The sequence below is a fragment of the Mesitornis unicolor genome, unplaced genomic scaffold (genome assembly GCF_000695765.1).
Source record: "Mesitornis unicolor isolate BGI_N332 unplaced genomic scaffold, ASM69576v1 scaffold40983, whole genome shotgun sequence".
NCBI classification, from domain to species: Eukaryota; Metazoa; Chordata; class Aves; order Mesitornithiformes; family Mesitornithidae; genus Mesitornis; species Mesitornis unicolor.
The window spans coordinates 17979-45758 of NW_010177420.1; the positions used below are offsets into that span (position 1 = coordinate 17979).

Genomic DNA, 27780 nt, shown 5'->3' on the forward strand with positions numbered 1-27780 from the left:
TCCAATGCTGCTAAACTTCACATCGAACCTCTGAGGTCTCATGTTGCAGGCTTTGATTTAGAGAGTCTGAGGCATGTGCTGGCCTACAAGGTAGAGCTTTTTTTCTGGGAAAAAAGTTAGGAGCTGTTAGCTGCTTGAAAAATAATTTTCCATTTTTCTTATAGCTACCAGTCTGTTTCTAATTCCTTGGATGATTTCTTGCTTACCTCTGTTTCCCTTAGCACTGTTATTTAATCTCGAGGCATCTTCCTGATTTTATTTAGTGCTAAAATATAGCATTTTTTTCCCCTTTTCTCTGTTTCCCTATTGCTGATTCTTGGCCATGTTCCACTGAGGTACCGGGATAGTGGCCACCATAATCACTCTCAGCTATCTTGTATATCTGGGGCTATTTCATGCTTCCCTTCTCCCTGTCAATACTCATATCCTGCAGAACAGAAGAGTTAAGAGGTCATTTATGCTGCATCTCTTTAAATGCTGTCTTAAACCAAGCTTAAAACTGTCCCTTCCTGTGGCTGCTTTGTGTCAAGTTGGCTGCAGATGCAAATTGCTGCCTTAACAGTGATTATTCACCTTATAGCAAAAATCAATAAGCAGTCTCTAGTCATGTGCAGTTTTGAAATCTTTGTTTTTCAAATGATTGGTTCTTTACTTGCTGTGTTTCCAGTTAAAGCATCCGGGAATGGTATTGACTAGAGTTCTGGTAAATTAGTCTCTTACTTAGTCTTTAATATTCTGCAACAATATTAAAATTATTAAATTGATGTATTACTTTTTCTTATTGTTTAGGTAGTATGGATTTGGAGTTGCCCAATTCTCCCTTCCAATAAGTTATGTTAGAATTGGTGAAATAGGTGCGAATCTAGCAAAATATTGACTTACAGCTATGGTGAACCTTGAAAAGCTGCCTATTCTAGGAAATTGGCCTCCTGTTTTCTCTGATTTCATGCTTTTTCCATCTGTCTCAAAATGAAGAGATTAGGGTTGATCCTAGATATGTGTGTGAGGCAGATTATGGTAATCTTATTATTCTGATCTCATTAGACTTAGTCTCTAGATTTGAAAATGTCCGGGGTTTAACCCTTTCTTCAACAGCTACAAAAATTAGTGAAAAGGTAGTTGTGGCATGTTGTGCAAACTTCAGATTAAGTGTTTTTATCAACCTGGAAAAAATCAAGCTCTCAAAGACTTTCCTACTTAGAGTGCTATACTTAGTTGTTTATCTAAACAGACTACCTAAAATGATAAGTAAATAAGCTCATTTAAGTTACAAAGGATGAAATTCCCCCTATATATGTGACAACAAATAAGTAATGGTTATTAAGGATTCAGTTTTCAGTTTAATACTTTCAGGAATCTAAAATAAGAGCACCTTCTGGAGATCCGTAGTTCATGGTAGGTCAGAATTACTTTTTTTCCCTATCTTTTCTGAAAAGAAATGGGATTTTCCACCAGTTTTGTCCAACGTTTGACACACAAAATATAAAATTTAATGGAGTGTCCTCTGATCTCATTGCAAGTTAACGCAAGATACTGGAGAATATGTAGCTGTGTATTTTAAATGAAGAAGGGGTATCTGTACTGGAGCACAGAATTTCCTAGCTTTTCAGTATCTACAGCACAACTTTGCTGTTTTTACTGAGATGTCAAATTTAATTGATTGCAAGGGGTTAACTTTCTACTCTGTGGTGGAGAAAGGGACTCTCTTCTGCACTGGGCTAACAACGTTTTACTGAGAACACTGATGCAAATGTTGTCAGGTGGACTTTGAGGATTACAAGAGGTCTTTGTCTTAAACTTGTGGAGGAAGCTGTGTCTTTTCTGCACAGTTTCAGGCACCAATTATGCAATAAGTGTTATTGCTTCTTCAGACCTGTAAATTAAAAGCAAAATGACAGCTGCTGGTTATGGGACTTAAAAAAACAAATATGATTCTCTGTCTTTAAGAGATTTCTATTTTATTATAAAGTGTTCGAACAGATTCATAGAATATTTGATGTGTCAGTACTACACTGATGGGCTTCTAGACTAGATACTGCAGGAAACTCTCTTTAAAGCATTTGTGTATTGCTCTGACTGTTCTGCTGCTCATCTTTGAATATCAAGCATGTTTCCCTGTTCCCATCCTGATGTTGCATTTGCAGGATATGGGAAAAGATAGGAAAGAAAGGGAGAAAGATGTGTTAGTACATCAAACAAGGCTGGGATAGAAGAAAGGAAGCTCCTTCCCCTGTGTTTGTTCTGTCATTTTTATAGGTCACCTAAATTGGTCCTCTTTGTACAATGGCACATATTGTTTACAGCCAACTTCGCTTGCAGAGAAGCATGCAATGCTGGAACATGATCCTGGAACATCAACTTAAGTTGCTGCCCCAGCTACCTACAGTACATTGAGTGTATAATTCTTAATTAGGTTGCATTGTATTGTAGTACAGGGACCACTTGAGCTTTTCCTCTAGTTACTAATTCCTGTGCTCTGTTGATAGAAAACTCACATGTGAGAGCGCTCCATTGGGACTGAGCAAGTTGGGGAAAACGGAGCCCTTGCAGATTATGGTTGTTGTGTTATTTGTTTTTCTTCACCCTGTTAGTCTTGACTAACTTCTTCAACACTTGAGCCAGCACAGGGTGGGAATGGAAAGTGCAGAAGGGAGAATGAATGGCTGGAGGGAAGAAAGTACTGAGAGAAGCTTAACTTAGCTCTGTCACAAACTTCACTTGTGGAGTCACTGCCTTGGGGACATGACTTCACTTTACAAACAGAATATTCTGTTTTGTATGTCACTCTTGTGTCAGTGCAGAGGTTTGTAGAGTTGTGCTATGAACTGGTCAGGGAAGAAAGCCAGCAGTGGAGAGGAGTTTGTTTAGAGTTTTGTGGGGTTTTTGGTTGGTTAGTTTGTTTTGTTTGTTGTTTGTTTTAGCTAAGGTTGTCTTTGATTTGGTTTTAAAGTAGTTGTGCTGGCTGCACTGGGGGGACACCAGCTTTGGCGTGAGTCTTGGATCAGCGTACCCTAAGCTGGCATTGCTGCTCTGTGCTTTTACTGCTGTCAAACTGCAGTCTTCGTTCCTGCCCTCGGGCTATACATTTTGGCCGAGTCTTATGATGGCAGAACAGCATTCTCTTGGCCTTTATGAAGCAGTTATTTCTTTTTGTAGCTTGTATTATTTTTCTTGGTGTTCTCAAGAACTCCTTAAAATTTACATTACCAAAAATGCCGCTTCTATTGTGCATTCACACTGGGTGGTGATGGTTGTTTTGCTTTGAGTGCTGAGTTGCTGGCAAAGTTTTAATATATTTTTAGATAACAGTGAAGTATTTGTTTTTCAAATGAGAGGTAGGAAATTGCAAAGAATAAAGAATTGCATGAGCTGGCCGAGTGATAGCATGCCTGTTCCATTTGGGGCAGTGGAGGAGGAAGGGGGAATAAATGGTGATGTAAGGGCTGTTGCTGTGACACTCCCCCAGTAATAACTGTGAGGAACTGTAAGGGGTGGAAGGAAAATTAAAGACGTTGAGGACTTGGTGGCTTTGATATGAGTCATATCTTCTCTGTTGTAAGAGGAGGATAATTCAAATGAGCACAGTGAACCCTTGCTGTAGCAAATGCAGGACTTTTCTTTTTTCCCCCCAAACCTCATTCTTGACAAAGCAGGAGTTGGACTGCAGTCAGCGTGAGTAAAGGCTTCTCTCTATAAACAGGAACCATAAGGCTCCTGCATAAAATTCTAGCAGAGTTGTGGGAGATCTGCATTGATGAGACAAACCGTTAATTTGTGCTAGCTGTTGGTTTAAGGCAACTGCAGTAAGCCTCACATCTGAAAGATTCACATAGCCTTGAAATTGGGGACTGATTTTTCATAACATAGTAGAAAAGTGGAGGCTCTTTCAACAGTACTTTAAGTTCTACTTTCTGGTCTAATTATCACTTACTAGTCTTTTCCGTTCTGCCAGTGTGTGAAGTCTGCTTAATAAAGATCTGTATTTTCCATCCCACAAGCATTTATATAATTTTGTTCTCCATCAGTATGCCTGGCACATTTTAAGGGCAACTGCTGTTGCCCATCCTAACAGCAATAGGAAATATGGCTTCTTTGCATGGACTGACAGTTTGTGAAAGGATTCTCAGATCTTGTCCAGAGCACTGATATTGTTTTACAGTGTTTACTCATAAAATCCTATGCAGACTTTTAAAAATTAATTTTAATTTTTTATCTGAAAATGAGATTTCAACACCATTTACTTTACTTTCAGTAGGATGGGGATTGAAATGCATGCGTGGGAAGTTACAGTTGCATTTTGAAGTTAAGGAAAACGCAGTTGACATAGATAGCAATAATACTATTCTTAGATCACTAAGGCTGTAAAACCTTTTTGGTGCTAGCAGGAAATGGCTGACTTCAGCTTCATTGACCAAAGTCATCAGCCTTTGCAGCTGGGCTCTGAACTGAGCAGTGATGACATTTGGGGCAGCTATCTCTGGGTAGTGAAACATGGGATTTTCCTTCTTCTGTACTTTCAAATGCAAATTGCAGAATATGCTCTAGGGACTGGCAGAAAAATATATGTGTCTTAGGTGTGTAAGAGTAGTAAATGTTGTTTGTTCAATTGCTGCAGAAAGGATATTGCAGTTAACACTCACTTGACGTCCTACGTCATAGGTTTGAGTTTTGCACGTGAGTATCACCACAAGTTTTAAACAACTAGTCATAAAGCCCTGCTCTTCCTTGTGTGTGCAGTTTTGCAATGTGCAGTTAGATGGAAGAGAGAACTTTTGCTATGCATGTCAGTGATGTAACCCATAAAGAATTAAACTTGTCAGGAGGACCAACAGCTGTCACTTGTTGAAAGTATGGAACAAGGAGAAAAAAAATACTTGTTTGGCCCACCGGTGTCTCTTGTAAGTGTCCCTGGACTTGATAGCTGTTTCATGCATGAAATCTGTGGGGACTTTATGTCTATGCTGCAAAAATCTTCAGATGTCTCTTGCCAGGATCAGTATGAGGCTTACCTTAACCTGGCTGGCTGACCTGAAGGTAACTTTTCTTTCCATCTTCTATATTAAAAGTTTCAGCTTCTATTTGTATACAGCTTGGAAAAAAGCTGTCTTAACACTTACCCACTTACCCCCTATCATCAGAAGACACAAATACCACTGTAAGCCTCAGCTGAGTCCCTCACTCCTGCTTCCCCACTTCCCCTCCTCCGACTTGCAGTTTGTGGAGTCTGGCTTTTTTGCTGCCCCTTTGCAGGACTACCCACGTGCTCTTTGAACTCCTGTCCACCTCTTGCTATGGTTTACTCGGCTTAACTCTGCCTAGATAAAGCTTTAAGGAAGTGGAACTAATAATTCTTGCATATGTAAGTTTTGGGGTTGTTCGTTGCAAGGATTGTAGAGCAGGCCTTTTTGTGTCTTTTGAAACAGGAACAAAGGTGTTTCCTTCACAGCAGTGCCTGCTCAAGGAGTCCTGCCCTATTCCTTTCCTTCCCATCTCCTCAGTCACTTGCTGCGGTTCTGGAGTTGTACCCTGCACTTGCTGGTATAACTACCTGTGTAGCCAACCAGTCAACTGAGACAGGTGAAAAATACACCACCTCCCTATGTTTTGCAGATCAGTTCCCCAATCTGTTCAACTACACAAGTGCCTGTTACCACTGCACAGAGTGCATGTGGGAGGGTGCAGCCACACGGCAGTGACTGCGCAAACCAACTCAAAACAGCCCTGCTGCCAAAGAGCTGGCCACTACAAACTGATAAGGTGGCCTCGAGTTTGTAGCTGGGTCAGAATTCACGGTCAGAAGTATGAATTAACTGGTAAAGTCAAGTTATGTGCAGTATCAGTATTAACAATTTCATTACTGACTGTTTTGAAAGATGCCTGCAAACATCCTCATTCCTGTGTGCAGGCTTAAGTCATCTGGATTTTGATTTGTAGCTCTGTGTTTAGTTGAATAAATGTTCCACCTGTCAAGGCATAACTTAACTGGTTTTTGAGGACCATCAGTCAGCACCTGAAATGCACAAAAGTTCAGTAATACCTGAATGACTGAAGTGTTGCATAGTTTTTCAAATATATATTTTTTAACATGACCTATCAGGTGTAATGAACCTAGGGAACTTTGTTCTATAAAGTATTAGTTGTCAAACATTATTCCTGATATCTTTCTGGCAAAGAGCTGAGTAAGACTGTTTCACATTCTGTAAAATTTACAATGCTATAAAATATTAAGCAATCAATATTAAATGCAAGAATCTATGCTAGTAGAATCCTAAAGCCTTTAAATTTTAAAACCAGATGTAGTAAAGTTAAGGTTTTTATTGCTCTGTTAACTTGTCCGCACTGTAAAATGAATGCATATTGAACTATTGTAATAAAACCAGTTTAAGCAAGAAATTTAAGATTCTCTGTCTTGTAAATATATGCCAACTGCACTGAAAGCCTCCCCACCTCTCTCCTCCCCCCATCCTGTAATGTTACTGATAGCAGGAATCTGCCCCTTGTCTTGATCTTTAAAAGTTCGTGTTGTACCTTTTGCTTGTGTAGCTGTGATCGCTTTTTCACTGGCAAAACCAGATAGAGCAACTGCAGATCAAGTTAATTTACTTCCTTTAAAAGCAAAAAATGACAATCTGTGTTTTGAACACCTTTGAGATTTTTCTTTAAGGTGTTTATGGGTTGTATCTTTTCTTAGTGTGCTTTAAGATCTAAAAGATAGCATTTCTAATTTTATTTCCCACTGCAATGTAGTTGAGTTTTGGTAGTGTTTCTGGGCAATCTACATTTCTTTTCCTTCTGGCTTGCTTTGCAGCAGGCAGTTAATGTTGATATCTGACTTCCTTCTCACCAAATAGACCAGTTGTCAGTGCAAGCCATGTGCATTTTTTCTTCAACTTTTTCCAGATTTTCAAAGTGCATCAAGACTGAGGTTTTCATAATGTCTTTAGACATGTTAGTCATTTGTCATCCCAAGACACACTGGCAAGTTTATCAAGCCTAGTGGTCCACTGCAAGTGGCAGCCTCTTTTATAAGTAACCAGAGAGACCTCATTTAGGTGAAAACTACTATAGGAAGGGTTGTGAAGGTACTTAGAAAACCACAATCAAGCTTAGGTAGCAGTGGTTCACTGTTGCACTTGAAGACTCTTGAGTGTCTTTCCATCATATAATCTTGGGTATGATAAGATTCCCATAATGAACTGGGTCATGAAATAGAGCATGCTTATAGTATTTGTGATTATGATTAGTTGAGTTGGGCTTATGCATGCTGAAGATACAATTTAAAACTATCTGGATTAGTTTAAGAAATGTATTCTAGAAACAAGAAGATGCTCAACAAGGATTGATACACTGTCATATACATAGGCAGAAATTATCAACTGGACCAATACAGACTGGGGAATAACTCACTGGGTATCAGTTCCTCTGAAAATACCCCGAACATCACAGTGGAAGACTGCTTGAAATCTTACTGGTATCATGCTCTTAAGCAAATCTCATAATGAGATGTGTAGACAAGGCTGTAATGACTATACAACATACAAAGAAATTCTTCCACTCGATGTGTGTAAGGCCTTGGCTGTGGAGCACTGTAGCTTTACGTCCAGAAGACAACTATAAAATCACCCTCTAGTCACATACCCTAAATTTGTGATCAAAGATTGATTAACTCCAGGTTGTTCCACTACTAATAATTTTACTTCCTGCCCAGCTTTTCCAGCACTGACGTAGAGTTGCCTTGCATGCTGTGGTATTTTTGCATGATGCCAAGTGAACTGAGCGATATTCAGCTTTGGTGGCTGCAGTCATCTTTGAAAGTCTGCATTGTGCAGCTGTTCATGAGCAGTTTGTCTTCCTTAACGCATCCTTTCAGACTTTAACCTGCTATTACTTACTTACATCATAGCAATTTTATTGTGAACAAGCATTAGAATGGTGGTAATAAAGAACCTTTTACATGGAGCAGTTGCTTAATGTCACTCTGCAAATAACCGTTCCTATCTGCTTAAAAGTGATAGGTAAATTACCTCAGTTTGCGTGCTGGGAAAAGCAGTAACTAAGAATGCAAGTACAGGAGTGGAGCGTTGGACTTGCTTTCTTGGGCAGTGAGGTATAGCAGAGACAATGCTACACATCCTTTTGAAACGGTTAAACATGACTATCTTAATTTCAGCATTTCTTATATTTCATTCTTGATAGAGGAATCTGTCAAAATCTGGGGATTTTGTATCTGTAGAGGTTTGGAGTACCAAGCATGAGACGATTAAGGGCTGGTCGTTACTGCTGCAATATCCTGTTCTTCACTGAAATGCAAGCATTTCGTCCTTCACTGAATGTTGTAGTCGTGTTGACCCCTGTGATGTGTTTAAAGGCAATGTATGGGACAACTGGCAAGGACATCTACCTTCTCCTCCTAGCTCTGGTGCATAATCACAGGAATTGTCCCTGTCTCTGTGAGATGGGTGTATCTGCTTCCTTAGAGATGGTGAGAAATACATTCTCCAGCAGTGCATTTTAGTGAGAGATAATAGGACAAAATAGGACACATGCAAATAGAAATGGGAACTGTAGTGTATTCAAGTAAAATTGTTATGCAAAGCAGATTAAGAATGGATTTCACAAGCTATGAATCTAGTCTGATTTATGGACTGTCATGCATGTGTATTTCCCCAGGGTATTTTTCACTTTACTCTGACCGGCTTCATTTGTATTGTAAAACTCTTAAAAGGGCAACCACAGCTGGAATGACAAGCACATGCTGCGATTGCTTGTTCTTCATTACCTTTTTCAGTTTTTCTGTTTGATACAAACCATCAAGTAATGGTTGACAGCAGAGCCAGCACGATAAGAGAAGTTGCGTGAGAAACGTATGATTTTGATGTGCTTGCAAACTGCTGCAAGACCACTGCTGATGTTTTTGCAGTGTTTCTCTGTTAAGCTCAGGAGCAACTGTGAAGCACTCTCACTGGAATGCTTGATAGCTTTTTTATATTATTTTCTGGTAGAGTGACTTTTGACCCTCATCCCTTAGAGCTTATGCCAAGAGCTCTTACAAAAGCCTTGTGATTTCATTAAAGGCCTGAAAAGTTGTAGTTGGTCATACTTGGATAAATAGTCTAGAGCATCTGATAACAGATGTGTTTTGTGCTTGGTAGCCATGTTGCTAAACTTGAAGGGATAGCTACAAACAGCACCTCTTTGAAGAGGGCCTGGAATTTATAGCATTTGTGTTAGCAGCAGATACAGAAATAGAAACCAGGAGACCTTACTCTGACCACTTAGTAAAAGCAGTTCTTTCAGAATTTTTCTTCTCACAATTGAGGGTTCATTTAGATGCTTAAGGCTATGTATATATACCCTGTTCTTTATGTACATATGTGCTTGTATGCATTTGGGTTATGTTGGGGTGTGGTTTTGGATTTTGAACTTTTCCCAAATAGAGCAGGTTTTTACTCAGAATTCAAGGCTGTTTTCTTTCCTCAGTAAAAAAAGAAGGAAGGATGGCATAGTGCTCTCTAGGCTTCAGAGCTTGACCTGTTCTGCACTGATGGTTCTTCTTTTGGGACCCTGCTTAAACCTAAATTAAACACTGCTAATTTGTTTACTTTTGAAGTAGAAACTCGGTGAGGAAAGACACTCATTTGCAAGGAAATGACCATATCCACTAGTACCTGAGTAAACGAATCCACACTGCAGAACAGAAAACTGACAAAATGCTGTGCTCTCCAGTGCTTCCAAATTAGATGCAGACTGGGTTTGAGATTAAGGAAGGATGTTTTGTCTTCTGTTTCCGTGATAACATCCTGAGCACTACAGCTAGCTATAAAAGGCGGCTGGTCCTGGTCTTTAGTCACTGTAAACTAATGCTTGGTCTGTTAGGGAAAAACAACACTCCCCTTCCTCTTTTTAAGCAACTGTTCTTACAAGTCCCATAGCATTCAGCTCTCTACGTGTGCAAGCCAAGCTGTGCAGCTTGGGCTGTGATAACAATCTTTTTCCTTTTTTGCACTCCATTTTGATGAAGCACTGAGTTGAGCCAGTGCATTCACTGCAACATCCAAATGTGGAACAGTCATCCTTATGTTACGAAGTTAGTCAGAATTAGTGTTCACTTAAGCACCATAAAAGATGCTGAACATAAAATGAATCTCACTTCTACGAGTCCCTGCTGTTACTGAATCACTTGTGGTCTTTTAGATGAGGGAAGCCTAATTAGAACACTAGGCTGTAGCTGCTTCCAGCTCTGCAAAGCTGTTTTTGTTTGGGTTGTAAAATCACCAATACTAATTTTTACTGCAGGCTGCCATTCTTTCTATATTAGAGATTTTGCATCAACCTTCTTCTTGAAAATGCGCAATTTGTGTTATCTATAGCTTAACCTTTTTATACGAGTGGTAATAGTGGGAGGAGTGATTTGAAGCGAATTCTGTAATGGCTGAGACTGACCTCTCGCTATCCTTCACAAGCAATGCAGGCGGAACTGGTGAGTTTGTTATCATTTTACCTCTGTGTTTGTGCTAGTGGAAACTTCCTACACAGAAGGAAACTTCATTGAACATGAGACCTGTTGCAAAGTCCCTTGAGCTTTATTGACTGTTTCCAGGATCTCCATTAGACATTTTGGAATTCACTACAATATACTTTAAAATACTGGGTTTTTTTCCTCTCATCTTTGTGCCACGTAAATCTAAAAAGGTGAGTGATAGGGAAACAATTTGTCTAGATTGTTTTTGGGTTTTTTTTTCTCTCTTTCTCCTAGTATCTTAAATAAGTCTTCAAAACTGAAGGCTTGTGCTGGAGGTGAGGAAGACTAGAACAGGACTTGCAAGGCCTGAGAAGCAGAATATGTTTGTCTGTGCTGAGTTTTGTCCTTGTGGCTAGAACTGAATGTAGCTCCGCTAACTTAAAGTTGCCTCAAGTACTCTTGTGTTACATACAAAAACATCACGGTGGTTTTGACGTGAAAGCTTGAATGCTAATTCCTACCCACGTTCCTCTCTTTGGACCTTGCTTTGTTATGATGTTCTGTACTGTACTTACCAGTCAGAACTACTATGGATTTCTTGACCTCTCTTTGTGTCTTTGTAGTTTTGCATGGTGAAATATTGTATGGAATTGTAATTGCAACTTGCCTTTATCACACGTAGTTAAATGTAACATCCTTTCTTGTAGTCTACCACATCTGCTTCTCATCAGTGCTTTCTGAAGGTTACACGAATACTGGATTTACCTATAAACGTTTGTATGGAACAAACCTCCAGTGATGAGCAGATTTATGCAATAGACTTGGAGGACAACATTACTGTTTGGAAAAAAAAGGTTAGGTCCTGAGGTGACTGTGTCCTGGGACTTTTGTTCTCAGTTTTGGTTTGTTGTCTCTCGACTTTGTCTTGTGTTTTACTTTGGACTAGTTTCCAGGTTCCTTCAAGATGAATGGAAATAACTTGGTTTCTTTAAGAAGAAAATATGTCTAAAGGCAGCCCGCTGTAACCCAGACACGTAACCTTTTGATTTGAACAGCTTCAAAATTTGCTCTTCTTGGTTTCTGCTTTCGGCTTCTTGGCCTGCTGTGGTAAATGCTGTCAATGTGGAAAGTCAGTGTGTGCATGGTGTTGAAGTAGCAATCGTCACTTCAGATAAGGCTTCTGACAAAAGCACTGCTTTAGGAGTGGGGAGGAAGGGCCCTTGTACTTCCTATTCATCGTGGTGGGAAAACGTTCTGATTTTTTTAAATTTTATTTTACTTTTAGTTTGTATCTTGTGCTCTTTTTGTGCCTTTAAAAACATACGGGTGGAAGAACTATTTCTATAGTGGTGATGAGAATTGAGGTGAGAGTGAAAACCTGTATCCATAACACATCGTTGCATTATGTGACAATCTACATGCATTATTTAGGTATTCTATTATAATACTTAGCAGTTGAGTACAGTTTAAGAAACAACCTTTCTCTGGCTGTTTCCAGTAACACTTGCTCAGTGGTTGTTAAGCTTTTTCACAGCTTTTTATATCCGCCTAGAGAGCAAGTATTCACAACCTTAAAGCATGTCTAAACTTGGTGGTTAAGATTTTGATCTGAAAAATGTGGATATTTTGCATTTCCTATGTGAGATTACGATAAATTGAATTTAAGGAAAAGTCTAAAATATTTTTTCAGTTGTGTGTTCTTGAGCTAGTCACCTTAATGTATCTTTTTGCATTGGATGTTTGAAGTTAAAATTAACTGTACTTTGTGTCATGATGAGTAAACCAAGAAGAGAAAAATTCTGATTTTGCCTGACCTGAATTACAATTACAATGCAATTTGAACATGCAGATTACCCTAGGTTCCTTCAGATGCCATTTCTTCCATGCAGCCAGCCTGTTGATGGTGTTAGGCAGCCAGAGCAAGGAGGATTCATTTGATCGGGGATTTCATGTGACACGAGGATGAGGCAGGGAGCTGCAGGTCACCAGGCAGTGTCTTGAGTTGTGCTCTACAATACCCTGAAGAGGTGAATTTGAATATCCTGTGGTGCCATTTGCAGTGAGGTGTGGGGAAGGAAAGTGCTATAGAATGTTGAGTCCAGGTGTAGCTTCCCTTGAAGCAGAGGGTGCTTGCTGGTTTTGTAGCTAGTTTGTACCTCTCTTCTTAGATAGATAGGTAGATGAGGTACTTAAGGATATGGTTTAGTGGTAAACAGGAACGGCTGGACATGATGATCTCAGAGGTCTTTTCCAACCGAGTGATTCTGTGATTCTTAGAGCAGAAATGGAGCCATTTTTCTTTGAAATAAAAAGTTGTGTTAAAACACCTCTGTCCTCCCAGATGCTATTCCACACTGGGACAAATAATTTCTGAGCTTAAAAATTCAGTTGCAGAATTGCTGCCTTTGAATCATTGGTTCACTTTAAAAAATTTAACCTGCCCTGGTTTGAGTGTCATGAGCACTTTCCATCAATTCCTGGGACTTCAGGAGTGTTATTAATATACTGCATTGTTTTCTTTGTGACAGTGTCAGCACAGCTTTGCTGAGGAGAAAAGCCATGTTGGCAGCCAACAGGTTGTACTTGAGCAGCTGTGTTACCTTCTGTTTTGGTTAGCGCAGCAAGAATCCCCAAACCTTACAGTTCAGGGAAAAGAGGAGGTTCAGCCAAAACTCAGAGCCCTCTCTGAACAAGTTTCTTGGGTTTTGTCTTTCCAAAACCCTAGCATTCTAATGAATTTGGCTAAATTTTCAAGCGTGTAAGTATGTTTGAAGCCTTATGTTTAGTTTCATGTTGGCATATGGGACTCAGCTCGAGAGTCAAGATGCCAGATCTGCTCATGCCTGTGTGTTCCTGAAAGTTGTTTGGTTTTGAGAGGATCAAGACTGATGTGCAACAATACACAAGGGTGGAAAAGCTGTGCTTAGAGATACTTGCCAGGTATGGGATTGAAAATGGCTGGGAATGCTCGCTGTGTGTGAGCTGTTCCAGCTAAAACTTGATGGGTGACCTCCTTATCGTGTGCCTCTTCTCTGTTTCCATGGGAACAGATGGGTTTTTTTTGTTGATAACAGATCTATTATCAAACTAGGAAAGTGCTGGGCAGCAATTGAGCCACTATTACCGTAAACCAGGGCTGACTACAGCTTAGGACATCACATGGCAGTGTGTGTTCAAATGTGGTGGCTAAAAATATCCTTCCTTCTTCCTCCTCTCAGGCACAGATGCCCCAGTGTGAAAGGAAGAGTCACTCTGGCATAGACTTGATTAGATCTGTAGCAGACATGGGGATTGGCTGCAAAGGAATGCTTTATGTTTGACCTATACAGAGAGCAGCAGTTTTTAACAGTTGTTGAGATAAATAAGTGTTTGTGCCTTTTAGATACATGTATTTTTTTTACAGTCTCTGAAGGGTGTCTGTGAATCTTTGTTTCATTTTGTTGCTTAATTTATCTGTATTTATTGGTACTTGGGGAAATTTTCAAAGCAAAATCCAGTTATATATGCAGTACTTAAACTAAATTTTACAGTTTTGATAAGTTTGGGGAGATCTTATGATAGTTCAGTTATGAGTCTTTATTTTTCTTATAAAAAAAGTAAGTTTTAAGTATCCGGACAATAAATTTAAATAATAATCCTTATCTGGGAAATCTCCTGGAGTCCAGTTGGAGGTATGGGACAGATGGATTTACTGGATGCTTTACTCAAAATTGTTTTGTAGCTAAGTGGTTTTGTTGCATGAAGTCAGTTCCTTCATTTCAATGGATTTATGATTTAAAAGAAGAGAGCACAATGTCAAGTGTGAACATCTAAGCCAGATACCCCAGTGCAGAGACTTTGAATATGGGTTCCCAAGTTACGTTTTAGCTGTGGGTCAGTAATGGATGTCAGCGGTGTAAGTTTTTTTGAGAGCTGAAATTTTACATGACTGCAGTTGTCATAGTAATAGCTACTTGCCTTCAGAGCAGCCACCAGAATTCCAGCCTTGTGCACATGACTGCAAAGCTGTCCTGAATTTTAGGTACTTCAGTAGAAGTCTTTTTTGCTTGACTAAACATTGGGAGCAGCTCCAGCAGTGTCTATTTGAGACAGTGTCAGAAAAAGTTATTTTGTAGATATCTGTGTTGTGGAGGTGACTCCTTGACATGATACATGAACATGGAGCTTTGTAAAGAAAGCGGTATGTTCTGCTGTCTGTGGAAGAGCTGGAAAGGGGAAAACAGGGGTGCTTACAGGGTGACTGTGTGTGTATAAGCTCCTCTGGTATATAAATGTAGAGCATGGATAGTTCAGCTCTTGGCCAGTGTGGGAATGGAGCTGTGACAGCTCGTTTAAATGATCCTAGAAAGGACAACTGGCTATGAAGATAGCATCGGTCTGGGTGTTAAGTCCTCAGAGCAAACAGAGCCACTCAAGAGGGGAGCTGTGGAGGATTCATTATTACAGCAGGAGTCCCCTGAACAGGCTGTACATGCATGTGTGTAGGCAGTTTACCTTACTGTGCCTTTTATCCAGCTGAGTTTTTCCTGGTCACAAAACTTAATGCGTGCTGCAGCAAGGCTTCGTCAGTGGCATTTGGCTTCAGGCCAAGCGTTAATGAATACCCCAAGCCCTGTGTGATTTGGATCCTCCGAATCTCTTAGCGTATCTTCAGAGCAAGATGAAACTCATTAAAATAATTTCCATTTGGGCATTAGAATTTCTGATAATTTTTAATACCTACTGCCAAAAGTACAAATGTGTGGTAATGTCCTTCATGCGAAGCTACAATTCATTAATTTTTTTCTATTTTTGGAAAAAGAACAGACTGCCATATCCCTTAACTGCTCTCTGATGGTAATGCATTGGGTTTACAGTGCGCCATCTTATCAAAGGTTCGATCTGTGCAGTCGTTGATAAAGGAATGCACGCTATTGCATGAGATTTGGTTTATTAGAAACCACTTCAAAATGTGTATTGTTTGTGTTCTGTTGTACTGTAAATCACTCTAGCGATGGTGGCTGAGGTACATAACAACCAAACTTCCTGGGCATTCAAGCTATGCGTCAAAGTCTTTGCATAACTGAGATGTAGATCTGGGCTTCAACCTGTGCCCTCTGTCTCCCTGATCTCTATGCAATTCACTTTCTTACAGAGCTGTTTTTAATCTCCATCTTCCCTGCTCAGCATCCCAGAGCTGCCTGCTAGTGTCATCTACCTGTATTTCAGATTCTGGAGTTGAATCAGGTTGTGCACAGAACGCCGTCTCGCAGTCAGTACAGTGGTTGTGAGAGATGAGTGCTGTTTTCTTGCTTAAAGGCAGTTCAGCAGACATCAGCTGAGCTGCGTCAGCTCTCCGTGTGCAGGCTTTTACCTCACAGCCTGTAACAGAGCCACACTTGAACTGCTCATGACCTGTGCTCAGATTGTCCTTGCTAAATGGCTGAACTGTAACACATGCTAAAATGATGCTTGTAAATAAATAAATGGAAGCTCAAAGTAGTAACTGCACAAAAGATACCTTGAATATTTGTATTCATATAATAGTACTTAGAATCTCTTATGTATTAAAGTCTCTTCAACTGAAAATATCCTGAACTAGGCCATAGAGGTGCATATCACCTTCACTGAGGAGATTCTGTTCTCTTCTTGCTTTACGAGGTTTCATTTCAGTCGGTGTTGAGGTTTTTCTCTTTTATGTGCAGCAGTCAGCAGCGCAACAGATTGGGAATTGATATGTCACGTGTTTTTGAAAGGCAGCAAAAATTGACCTTCAGAGTTTAATTTTCTGAAGCATTCCCATCAGCTATAGGAATTTTAAGGCCTGCATTTGCACTTGTCTGCTTTTCTTTTTTTTTTTTTATTTCCTCTCATCACCCTTCCAAAAGAGAAACCTAGTGAAATAGAAAAGAAAAAAGACGGAAACAGCGATAATTGCTTACGAACATTCTGGTCGTTTGATGGATATCTTCACCATAACTGCGTGTGTTGTAGTCTGTGATCTCTAGATCTTCATTCATGATGTCTCTTTGCATTTCCTAATCTCCCCTCACTCAGCAACACTAATCATGTGATACTTCTGTGACTTGAGGCTTTAAGGATATTTATCTGTCTTTTTTTTTGAACTCAGATCCAGCTTTTTGTGGGCCGTTGTCACAGAGTTCAAAAAAGAACCTCAGAAAGCTGAGAAAGAAAGAATTGAAGTTCTGGGGAAAAAAAATGTTGTTGTGGTGCTATATATTAAAGGGGGAGGGGGGGAGGCTCTGTGCGATGTTTACTTCCAAAACCAAGGAAAATTTTTTTGAGGAAATGTTGTTTAAAGTTCTAGTATGGCTTTATCTACAGAACATACCACTACTTTATTGGAGAGACTACTTTCAGTCAGTGTACCAGGCGTGTATATTGCCCTGTTCCAACTGACAAATTCAATGAAAAATAAAGCAGCAAAGTTTTTAGAGCAAGTGTGCTTTGAAGTATCAATTTGTGCTTTTTTTAAAGCTACCTGTTCGTGTGGCTCCTCTTCTGTGGCTTCTGATCTTTCATTCATTTTAGGATAATTACAATAAGAAAAATATCCTTTTAAAAACAACAACAAAAACCCCCACAAACGAAAACTTTGTTGATCAACATTTGCTGTTTGTATCTGTTTAACTTGCTCTATTAACATAAAAAACGCTCAACAGACCAGTCACGGTTTCTGCCGTCTAATTTAACCTGGTTTGAACTTGCATCAGCAAAACCTGCTGAAACCACCAGTTGCATCTGCAGCTGGGCCTGCGCTCCTGTTGTCATGAGGGAGAGTTTTGGTAAAATTCTCCACAATATAAATGTTGCCTAGAATCTTTAACATATCCAGTGTGCAACTGCTGAATTCAGGAACAAGTGATCATTAGAAGTGATAAAGAATCAGAGTTTCTTGAATTGCAGATTTTGGACAACATTTTGTGCTGGTGACAGCCAACTTAATCTTCGGCACAGATCTCACTGTAGTTATGTTACTAAAAGTACCTGTGGACTTTCTTACTAAAGCATGGGATTTTGGCAATAAAATCCTTTGGATATTCTAAATTACTCATCCAGCATTTTGTTCACCACACTTGTGAACACTCACGAGATGCAGTGGAGCAGGATGACTAGCAGCATTTTTCATAGTTTGAGAGAGCAGCCTTTGAAACAAGAATGGGAAGAATAAGCCAGTGCCTTCATCAGTTTTGCTGTATCTTTAAGTGTGGTAAGCTTGTTTTTTTTCTTTGCTTTCTTCAGGTTTTGAATGAAGAATGCGATCAGAATTGGTACAAGGCAGAACTCAATGGAAAAGACGGCTTCATTCCCAAGAACTACATAGAAATGAAACCACATCCGTAAGTAGATCTTTGGTGTTAGGGTCCCTTGCTCTTATTTAGTGCATCCTCTCAAACAGAAGAAAGATTGACTGTTGAGTTGTATCTCTGGCTGTAATGTTTTCTGTAATTCGTTTCACAGCTATATAGCAGGGTATTTTTGGAAGCTTTTCTGGTAGTTGGTCTAGTGTTTTGCTATAGGGTCAGGCAGACTGACCTTGGGGCAAACAGGCATAAACCAGCAGAAAGCTCTTTAGTAGTGAGCCCCAAGAAAAAAAACTGACTACATTCTTGTGATGATTCTCTGTTTTACTTAGCATAGCAGATTAAGAGTAAAAATTGCGGCATTCAGAACTCACCAGAAAAATGTTTGAGGATATCTGGAGCTGAACTCTTAGTATGTCTGTGTCACATCCTGAGTGTAGAATCACAGCTGTTTAGGCTGAACAGGACCTCTAACAGTGATCTGGTCCAACACCTTCCTCAAAACAGGCCAAACTCAGAGAGCGTGTACTGTCATACAAGTCTGGTTGCATTGTTTTGCAGCTCCAGAGAACTGTATTTGAGTAACTACCTTGAACATTTCTCTTAGATATAAAGACTCTAGCATATGAAACTAGTAGCCTGTCTTGACATGTATTTCTGCTGAATTCTAGTTCTACAAACCTTTGAGAACCTTCAACATCTGAACAAGAGAACAGCAAGCTCTGGGTAACGGATTCCAAGGGAGAAAAGGTTTTAAGAAGGAGCACCAACACCTATAATCAGGCTTTTTACAAGGAGCTGTAGTGTTTCAGTTGTCTACAAAAACTGACTTATTAATTGTTGGCTGTAACTATATCATTAAAACAATGCACTTCCATTCAATCAGAAGTTTTTTTTCTAAAGGCTCTTTTGAACTAGTAGAAGGAAGCTTCTGAGGTGCTGTGTCCCAGGAAGGGGAGATGGTATACTGCTTCAGTGCAGCCAAGTGGGAAATGAAGGAAGGATGCACAAGGCAATTCTGAAGTTGTTTAAAGCCTTGTCTGCTGCAGTAACATGTCTGGTTTACCCTGATTGTGCTAGTCCCCTGCACATCACAAATGTGCATGGCGATTTCTCTCTGTCATTGATTTGAATCATCATATGTCTTCTCATAAGTTTGTAGGCATTTGAGTTACACTGCGTTGATGTCTCCTGTGATGACGATGATCAGCTCTATAATATTCCATGGTATTTTGCTTTAGAGGGATAGAGCTGTCAGCTTTTAACTTTTTGATATCAAAAGAGAATGAACAACATCTGAGCCTGCAAGTGGGTGAATTTGGTAGTGTTTTTTAAGCATAGTTTATTTGACCTTTTCTGAAGATGTTTAAACTGCTGATGGCAGCTGGATGGAGTTAGGTCCCTGTGTCAGCAATGCTGGGAGTCTTAACTAGTGCATTAACAACCCTGGGAAATTATGCAAAAGTTTTTATAGCATAATGTTAGCTTAGCTGTAATGCAGAACACTTTTAAGTAGTCATACAGGTCATACAAAAAGCAAATTGCAGGCAGCTGATGAGATGTGAGACAGAGCATGTTCCTTTTGTCAGTCTAGTATCAAATCATGTTGTGAAATGGTGGCACCAGAGCTTTTCAAGAGGATTTGGAAAGAAAGCAACTGAAAATGGCTTTAAATCTTGTCCTAGGATCTGAGACTTAAATCCTCCAGCCCCACAGGTAGTTTTAAATACAGGGTGTTTTTTTTTCTTGCTTGCATTTTGCAAATCTTACCATTTGCTTTGTAACTAGTAGCAAATGAAGCTGAAAGGAAAATGTGGTGCCTCTCGGTCAGTGGCTGAGTCACCTGCGCTCTGAAGGGTTAATCTGAGTTACCACACTAATTAACAAAGCAAAGATGTAAGTAGCCATAGGCATGATACTCAGAGAAGAGCTGTGGGGAACTGTGGGCAGGGAGCCCTCTTGGGAAGGCACTACAGTGCAGTTCAGTGGCAGGACCACCTTTCTGTCTTTAACTGTGGCAGGAGAATAATTTGCTCTTTATGAAATGGCCTGGATCAGACTCATGGTGCATGTATCTCAAGTTCATAATCAGCTCTTCTTGAAGATCTTGCTCAAGTCTCACTTTGCATTATTGTAACTTGCGTGGAGGAAATCAGCCAAGCTAAGTGGTTGTGCGAAGTAAAGCCAGAAGAATTGCCAGACTGCCAATTGGAGTGAGTCTAAACGCGATGTGAACTTCGTGTTGTGCCAGTTAGTGCATCTCCCTCTAGCTGTGCAGCATCAGCAGTAATGCTGGGATTTGGTTTTGCAGTGCTGACTGGATGAGTTTCGCCTGTGTTACAAAGCTGGTTGGAGACAAGCGTTATCAAGCTTAGCCCTTCGGCAGGGAAACTGGGGGAATGTCCAAGAGAATTAGGCAAAAAAAAATGGCCAGGACATGCTGTGATTTTTATTAACTTTTCATTCATTCTGTAGCAATGATTCATATATGCACAACGCTTCTGATGCTTTACAAGTATGTTCTTAAGTAGATGCTAGTCCTTCAAAATAACTTTTCCTTTCATCTATGGGGATTTCTTTTAAACTTTGTTTAGAATTCAAGCTCCTTTTACTCTGAATGGCTAAAGTGGTAGTGAAGTTATAAAACTGCAAGGGAGTTCAAGAATTGTGAATTTTTTTATTCAAGTCTTTCTACTTAAAGTGAAATGCCCTAGAAACAGCTGGCAGAAAACTTCAAAAATTTTATACTGTTACTTTGGAAGTGTAACTTCCTTTAATCAAATTGTACACTTTGTAGTGATTCAGTAAAATTTAAGGGGGAAATAGGGTATAGTTCTGGGGCTTTTGGAAGGGCTACAGAAGTTCTGTTGAGCTTTTTCAGGCTTTCCTTCTATTTGACAGAGTAGGGTGAGGTGTTTTGGTTTTGTTTTGTTTTTAAATTGGGCTTTCATTTTCAAGTAATATGCGAGTAACTGAGAATTACTTGAGAACTAGACAGAATTAAAACACTTTGTAGACAAGAACTGTGGCAAGATGTCTAAACCCATAATATAAAGCTTGCTTTATATAACATTTGATAGATGCAAAATTCAAGACTTCCTTATCTTTCTGAAAATTGAGTCAAAAGCCCAGGAAACAAAATACTACCTTTGAATTCTGAAGGAGTTTCACATAATGGTTTCTGTTGTTGATTTTTTTGAAGGCAGCAGAGTGCAGTGAGAGACAGGTAGATGCTCTCTATGCTGTCTCTGCCACCACCTTGGGTGCTGAAAAGCAGTGCAGATGCTAAACCACCAGGAAAGTACTAAATGCCATGAAGTTTATCACTGGAAATAGGATTGTGGTGGGAGAAAACTTTTCCTTTTCATTCCAGGGGATAAAAAGTCCACAACAAGTAAAAGATATCTATAGGTGATCATGGAAACCGAGTTTGTAAACATGATGTATCACTTTCAGTGCCAAAATGCTTTTCATAATGGAGCTGCATAGCTAAGTGGAGTGAATACTCTTTCCAAGGAGGATGTCATGTTGCATGTAGTAGAAATATATCTGTGGACTCATCATCCTTGATATAATGCAGGGATGTGTTTTTGGGTATGGTGAGCAGATACTGAAGTCAGTAGGAGTGAGGGCTGCTAGTAGCTAGAGAGTCTGGTAATGAAGTAATCGGTTCTCCTTCACCTCCAGAAATAGCTGCTGCTTAGAGAGGGACATCTGGTGACTTTGATTTCATGGATGCTTCGACTTCTCTTAAAAGCTCTTTTCCAGGGATGGTTCTGCAACTTTTTGCTGAACTAAAACCTTCTCTGTAGAAAGTAAACTTTGTGACTGGAGCCCTTGTTATTAAATGTTCTTCTTTAAGGTCAATCATCTGCATGGTTCTAGGCTGTGGTAAGTGCTTCTATCCTGTGTGATCTGTTACTCAGAACCGAAAGCTGTATTTTTTGGTTGTGAAGATGGTTCTGCTTTTCCCACACCATGTGACCTACCACTTAGCCCTGGTTTGCTTTTAATCTTGGATTAGTCTGAAGTGTAAATGTAAATGTGGTTAAAAATCCCATGACCAGGGGTTGTTGGTCAGTGCTGATGATTGGTTTCCTGGGGTACGCTCACCCTTGGTGTCGTGGACGTGGTCAGTCTGTGTCTTTGACTTCTATGCAGCTGTCAAGAATTTCAGATGTGGCTTGATGGTGCAGCTATTTCATGTGACTTCTTGTGTAAAAACTGCTAGGTTGTCCTGACTGAAGGAGAAAGCAAGCAAATAGGCTACTGAAACAAGTATTATCAGCATCTTTCCTAGAACTGATTTGCATGCCCTGGATTGGCTTTCTGACACACGATAGCTGACTTTGACCGTAGTGCTCTGGCAGAGGTCAGAAAGATTGGACTCTGGGCTGCAGGAACAGTCAGCTGCTGAATGAAACTGCTCATTCTCGCTGCTGAAGTAGCCGCGTCTTACCACCTGATCTAAAAGAGACTAGAAGAAATTGGGTTTGATACAAAATGCACTTTCTACTTGTGCAGGATGGTTCAATCCATAGACAGGGTCTTGCTTTTAGAGCTGTGATGTTTCTGAAGAGACACCTGTGAGTGAACTCCCAGTGTTTCCCTTGCATTTTGCAAATACTACCTTTTTTTTAAGATTCCTACCTGCTAAAATAATTATATTTCTGTGCTTAATCCTTATTAATTTAAATTTTCTGTAATATCTGCTCTTTAAATGATGAATTAAGGTATGGGTGAGTTCTCCTTAGGAGGCATAAGTAATAAAGGACACTGTGTAATTATCTTTGGGTACTAATAATAAAATAAATGCTGCTGTATCATAGGGAAGTTTCATAGTGACCGTCCACCAGTGCAGGACTCCTTTTTTGTCACTGTGTTGATTGAATCATACAGTTTGGACAATTAAGACTTTGCATAGAGAGAGACATGAGACTTTATTCCTTTGTGACAGAGGAAGGGACTTGAGTTTCTCACTTTAGCTAGGCATTTAATCTGTTTGACTTTAGGTTATGAGCCCTGGTTACTAAGACTTCAGTGCAAACCGCAGCAGACATAATAACTTTGTCCAAGGTTGACGCCAGTTCCCAGGATTTTCATCTTAGTCTCACAAAGCGGGACTTTGCTGTGAAGCAGTCATGTACATTAGGTTCTCATTGTGATGTTCTCTATGCTAAACTGCAGATACAATAGGGTGCAAAACACTGTGAATCATGCATTAAATTTTGAGCAGGTTTTTTCCACCTGTGAAAATAAATCCCGTAATTTGAGAATTTCACTCTTACCACGTCTCTGCTTTGCTAAATTGGTTGAAACAGGGTTATTGCAAGCACCTGCTCACCAAGTCACGGTTGCTTCATTGCCAGGATGAAACACTGAAAAGCTGTGGTTCAGGAGCCAGTATTTGAGTGGCAGTGAAGTTATTTCTGTTAGGAGTCACTTCATCTCTGTGTGAATATCTACATCTGGCTCTTCTATGAAAGGATTAAAATTCTTAACTTCCTCTGTTGTTTTCTTTTCCTCACTCCACAGGTGGTTTTTTGGAAAGATTCCCCGAGCGAAGGCTGAAGAGATGTTAGGCAAACAGAGACACGATGGTGCCTTCCTCATCAGGGAGAGTGAGAGTGCTCCTGGGGACTTCTCCCTCTCAGTCAAGTAAGTAATGCCCTGAAGCAATTGTGTGTGGTAATCAGGCCATCTACTGCTCATGTGGATTCATGAGTAAAGGACAAGTGACTGTCAATGCTGAAGAGCAGGAATAATCTTCCAGATGCCCTGTAGCAGTCCTGTTCTTCCAGTGATCCTTATTTATTGCCTCTTTTTAATAAAATAATAATATAGATAAGATATGCTCTGGTCTGTAATACGCCTAGAGGGGTGATCAGGTGGCATGTTGCTGTCTGGCTTGTGTAGTCTCAGGCACTATCTGCTGGTTTGTTTGGGGATCCCACTCTTTCTTCTTCCAGCCGCACAGTGCCCACTGTGTACACGTTCTCTCCCATCCTCTGTTATTCCTCCTCTGCAGCACATGTTATTCCACTATCTTTTCTCTTTATGTAGTAAGTACACATTCAAATATGTTTTCCTACCTTGCCTGTCTGAATTCACTGTAAAATAGAGGTATTAGAAACTTGAAAGTGTACGTGACACAGTTCAACGTGGGTTCGGAGTGGGAGGGGTTTATGTGCTCAGCAGTTGATTTTTGCCTTTTTTTTTCTGTAAACTTCCCCTTTCCTACCAGAAATGGACAAGATTTTCTTTAGAATCCTAACAATAGTATTTGATAATTCATGCACTATTCCTAGTTTGCTCCATTTTCTGTGGCTATTGGTGATCTCAGTAGGACTTTTTTTTTTTCTGGTAGTCTTTGGTTTGTAGCCAAGGTTTGGTCCTCCTGTACAGCAGCACTGAGTCATGCCAGCAGACTGGATTAAAGCCACGGATTTTAAGAGATGTTTATATTTTTGTCTCGGATACAATCATCAGAGCTGGAATATTAGATATGAATGGAAGCTCCATTCCAGAAAGTGCATTCCTTTAAGAAGTGTAGTTCTAGTAGCATAGCTCTGCCTGCCTCTTAGCTTAGTGTTGCCACCTGGTGGTAAGGCCTCAGCTGATTTTTTTTTTCCTGTTTAATTTAGAAAAGTCTTTTTCCTAAAGAGCGATCTGCAGGATTTGAAATAGTGAGAATCTCTCAGGTTGAGGAGAGGAGAGCAGAGGCAGTACTCGTGAGTTGTTTCACGATAGCTTTGTAGCCAAGATACCATTTGTTTTCAGCCAGTGCATAGAGGCTATGTACCAAGTGGGGAATAGTTGCCTCCTGTTTTCAGTGTTTTAGATTGAAGGAAAAATACTCATGTGACATTTGTCTGGAAAATCCCCATGGACTTTTTGGAGTTCCTCTTTATTCAGAGTAAAATTGCTGGAAAAGTAGCTTCAACTGAATGCCATCATTTGTCAGAAAGAATTGTTAACACAGAATTGGAGTTGCTGTGTTCCATGTGCTGCATCACCTTTTGAGCATTTTCTGCTCTTTGTTTTTGAAGAACCTGAGAGATCCTTTTGTTTTACAAGGCAGTCTTTTGCAGAAGTCCAGACTGGCTGCCAAAACTGACAATCCTACCCTCCTTGTGGCAGTGTTTTCCCAGCAGTTTACCCATAGTGGGACTGGTGCTTGTGTGTATTGCATTATCACACGCACCCACTGGTGCTGTGTGAGGGAGGGACTGAGGCAATGAGAAGTACAAGACCATAGCAAGAGCAGCACAAACCTAAACTGGCTCAAGTCAGTTGTGAAATTACTGTGTGTGAAGAGCTAAACCAAAATGCTTCTACCGTTTGACTTTGGAATCTTGTATTTGGGAATGTGGAGTGGAAGGCACCATGGTGAGCTCCTACAATTTGACCTTCCACTTGTACTGCAAAGTCTGTCTGAGGTATCTGTGCACTGTCTTCAGTGACTCAGGTGACTGCATACATATATCAGTGCCAGCTGTGTGGCAATGTAGTATAAAATAAAAAGTTGAAATACTGTATGTCGTCCAGGATAAAGAGGGTTGTGACACTGAAATCCTTTATGAAGAGACCTTAAACTTCTGCAAATTAAGAGTGGTTTGGAAAGTTGTGCTTAGTAATTAATAATGTGCTTTTTTATGTTCTTCATTCTTTCTGCACAGGTTTGGAAATGATGTGCAGCACTTTAAAGTGCTTAGAGATGGAGCTGGCAAGTATTTCCTCTGGGTGGTGAAGTTCAATTCTTTGAACGAGCTGGTAGATTATCACAGATCCACATCTGTCTCCAGGAACCAGCAAATATTTCTCCGGGACATTGAACAGGTGCCACAGGTAAGAGAAGTGGCCTCATGAAGTACACTTTCCAGACTATTGCAACCACAGTCTGAAGTGTGATTGCATCTGAGAGTAAGTGAGTAGGAATGGAGAGAAGCTGACTGACATTTTTCTTGTCTGTGGAAGCATATCTTTAGATCCTACAGCCAGAATTATACTGGGAAATAGACTTTGCACAAACATCCTGCTTACCTGCTAACTCCTAGTCCCCTCTTCAGTTCTGGCAAAGTGTTATTGTTGCTGCTTGAACACTTGGCTTGTCTTAATGTTTATGGATACTGTTGCAGGAAGGCCGTCTGATTCCTGTGATTTAAAAACAGTTTTACTCCTGTTTTAGGAGACGGTAAGCTGCTTCGTAGCCAGTGGAGCTTTGGTGCTGGTCTTTCCTGAAGAGATGGTTACAGGTGGTAGCATATGGAGCATCTCTAACCTGCTGGTTTGGATCTAGCCAGTGTTGAAAGAAACCCAAATCTACTGCTCAGTGCCAGCAGAGCAGCTTGAGTGTATCTAGCTCTTTGTTTTGTTTCATTTCCCAGAGCAATCAAAGTGTTATGTTGGATGTAACGGGATCTTTTTGTCAATTTTGGATAAAAACATTTTGCCTCCATGTGCAGTACTCTAATTCCAGCTTGAAGACAAGAGGTGTGGAACTCGTACTACTCTCCAAGTGCCATGGGCACCCTTTGCCACAGTTTGTCTGAATTAACATCTGGCTCTGTGCTGTCGGGTCAGAGATAAGCAGAGGATGAGAAAACAGCTGGCTGAAGTGGCAAGCATGAAGATACCCTCCTAGCCTCATGATTTTAAGAATACAAATGCATTTTAAATGAACAGTTAACTTTTCCGTAAGAACGGAAGCGTTTGCTGACCAGGCAAAGTGCTCTGCAACAGAATTTCTTGATGCAGGAGTTTTAAGGAAAAAGTGTAAAATGCCAACATCCAGTTTTTAGGTAGAACTTTCTGTATCACAGTGTTAGGTAGATAAGTAATATTCATGCTATCAGTTAGTGAAAACAGGATGAAAAGCAAAAAACCCCATTGTATGGCAATAGAGTACAGAGTTACAGCGAGTCATGAAGACTGGGAAATAATAGGAAAGCATCTGAGTCATCTGCTATCATTATTTTGGCTCTTTCACAGAAACTTGACTTCTTTTCTACAGTCTTCTCTAGACCATGCTTTCCTGCTCTCAAGCATCTTGTTACAGGTGATGGAAGCTGGCTTGCAAGGAAATGAAATGACCCAAATGCTTATTGCTAAACTCTGGTGTAAGTGAAGCTCCTTCCTGAGGGAGGAGGTGTCTCAAGTGCTGTGGATGATTCTCACTTTGTGTATCTTTTTCTTTCCCCTTTCAGCAACCAACATACGTTCAGGCCCTGTTTGATTTTGATCCTCAGGAGGAAGGAGAGCTGGGCTTCCGCCGTGGAGACTTTATCCAAGTCCTTGACAATTCTGACCCCAACTGGTGGAAAGGAGCCTGCCACGGACAGACGGGCATGTTTCCACGCAACTATGTGACCCCAGTGAACCGGAACATCTAGAGATAAATATTAGAGATTATTTAAAGAAACCAGAGAAACCGTAAATACACATACAGAGCCTAACTGCAGCCAGTGACCTAAAATCACACGGCGATAAAACCCGAGTCACCTTTCACCGTGAGGTGATCCTCCTTCACTCAGTACGGAACTTCAGGGGTGGCGGGGAGGGAAGAGTTCAACTTACACACCAAAACTTATCTTAAAAAAGCAAAAAAAAAGAGAGAGAGAGAGAAAAATGAAAATAACAAATTTCCTCAGCTGCTCCTGGGTTACCCCCTTTAATTCACTCTTCTTGTTTCCCCCTCCTGCTCTGTCCATCAGTGCATGAAGTTTTAATGCCATATAAAGTCCTAGCCATGCAGTTAAAGGAAAAGGGAGAAGCTCTGCTGGTATTTTCTCTCTCTGCAAATGGTCTTCATTTGACATGAAGGGACATGAGAGAAGAACCAAATCCACAGTCCTGCCTTTAAAAAAAAAGTGCAAAAATGATCAGTCTCTGCTTTTGCCTTCAACATTCAGCTCTTCTTGCCTGGGAAAGATATGAGGTGTTAATCTAATTTTTACTGTCTCTTCTCCTTTGGCACTTTCTTCTGAAGCTCAGCAGTTTCCAAGCAGGGGAAGG

The 27780-nt window shown here is 40.3% G+C and overlaps 1 protein-coding gene across 4 annotated transcripts in view; it reads left to right on the forward strand.

Moving 5' to 3' along the window:
• Window positions 1-27362, forward strand: part of GRB2 (growth factor receptor-bound protein 2) — a 45251-nt gene extending 17889 nt beyond the window's left edge. The window contains exons 2-5 of one of the 4 annotated variants that reach the window (XM_010182078.1): window positions 17705-17802; window positions 23302-23424; window positions 25446-25614; window positions 26973-27362. In XM_010182078.1, coding sequence (XP_010180380.1) covers window positions 17705-17802; window positions 23302-23424; window positions 25446-25614; window positions 26973-27158 — 576 coding nt within the window. In that variant the 3' untranslated portion in view covers window positions 27159-27362. Of the gene's footprint in view, window positions 1-17704; window positions 17803-23301; window positions 23425-25445; window positions 25624-26972 lie in introns of all 4 variants that reach the window. The other 3 variants (XM_010182077.1, XM_010182079.1, XM_010182080.1) reach the window with 3 other exon arrangements.
• Window positions 27363-27780: the final 418 nt, after the last annotated feature.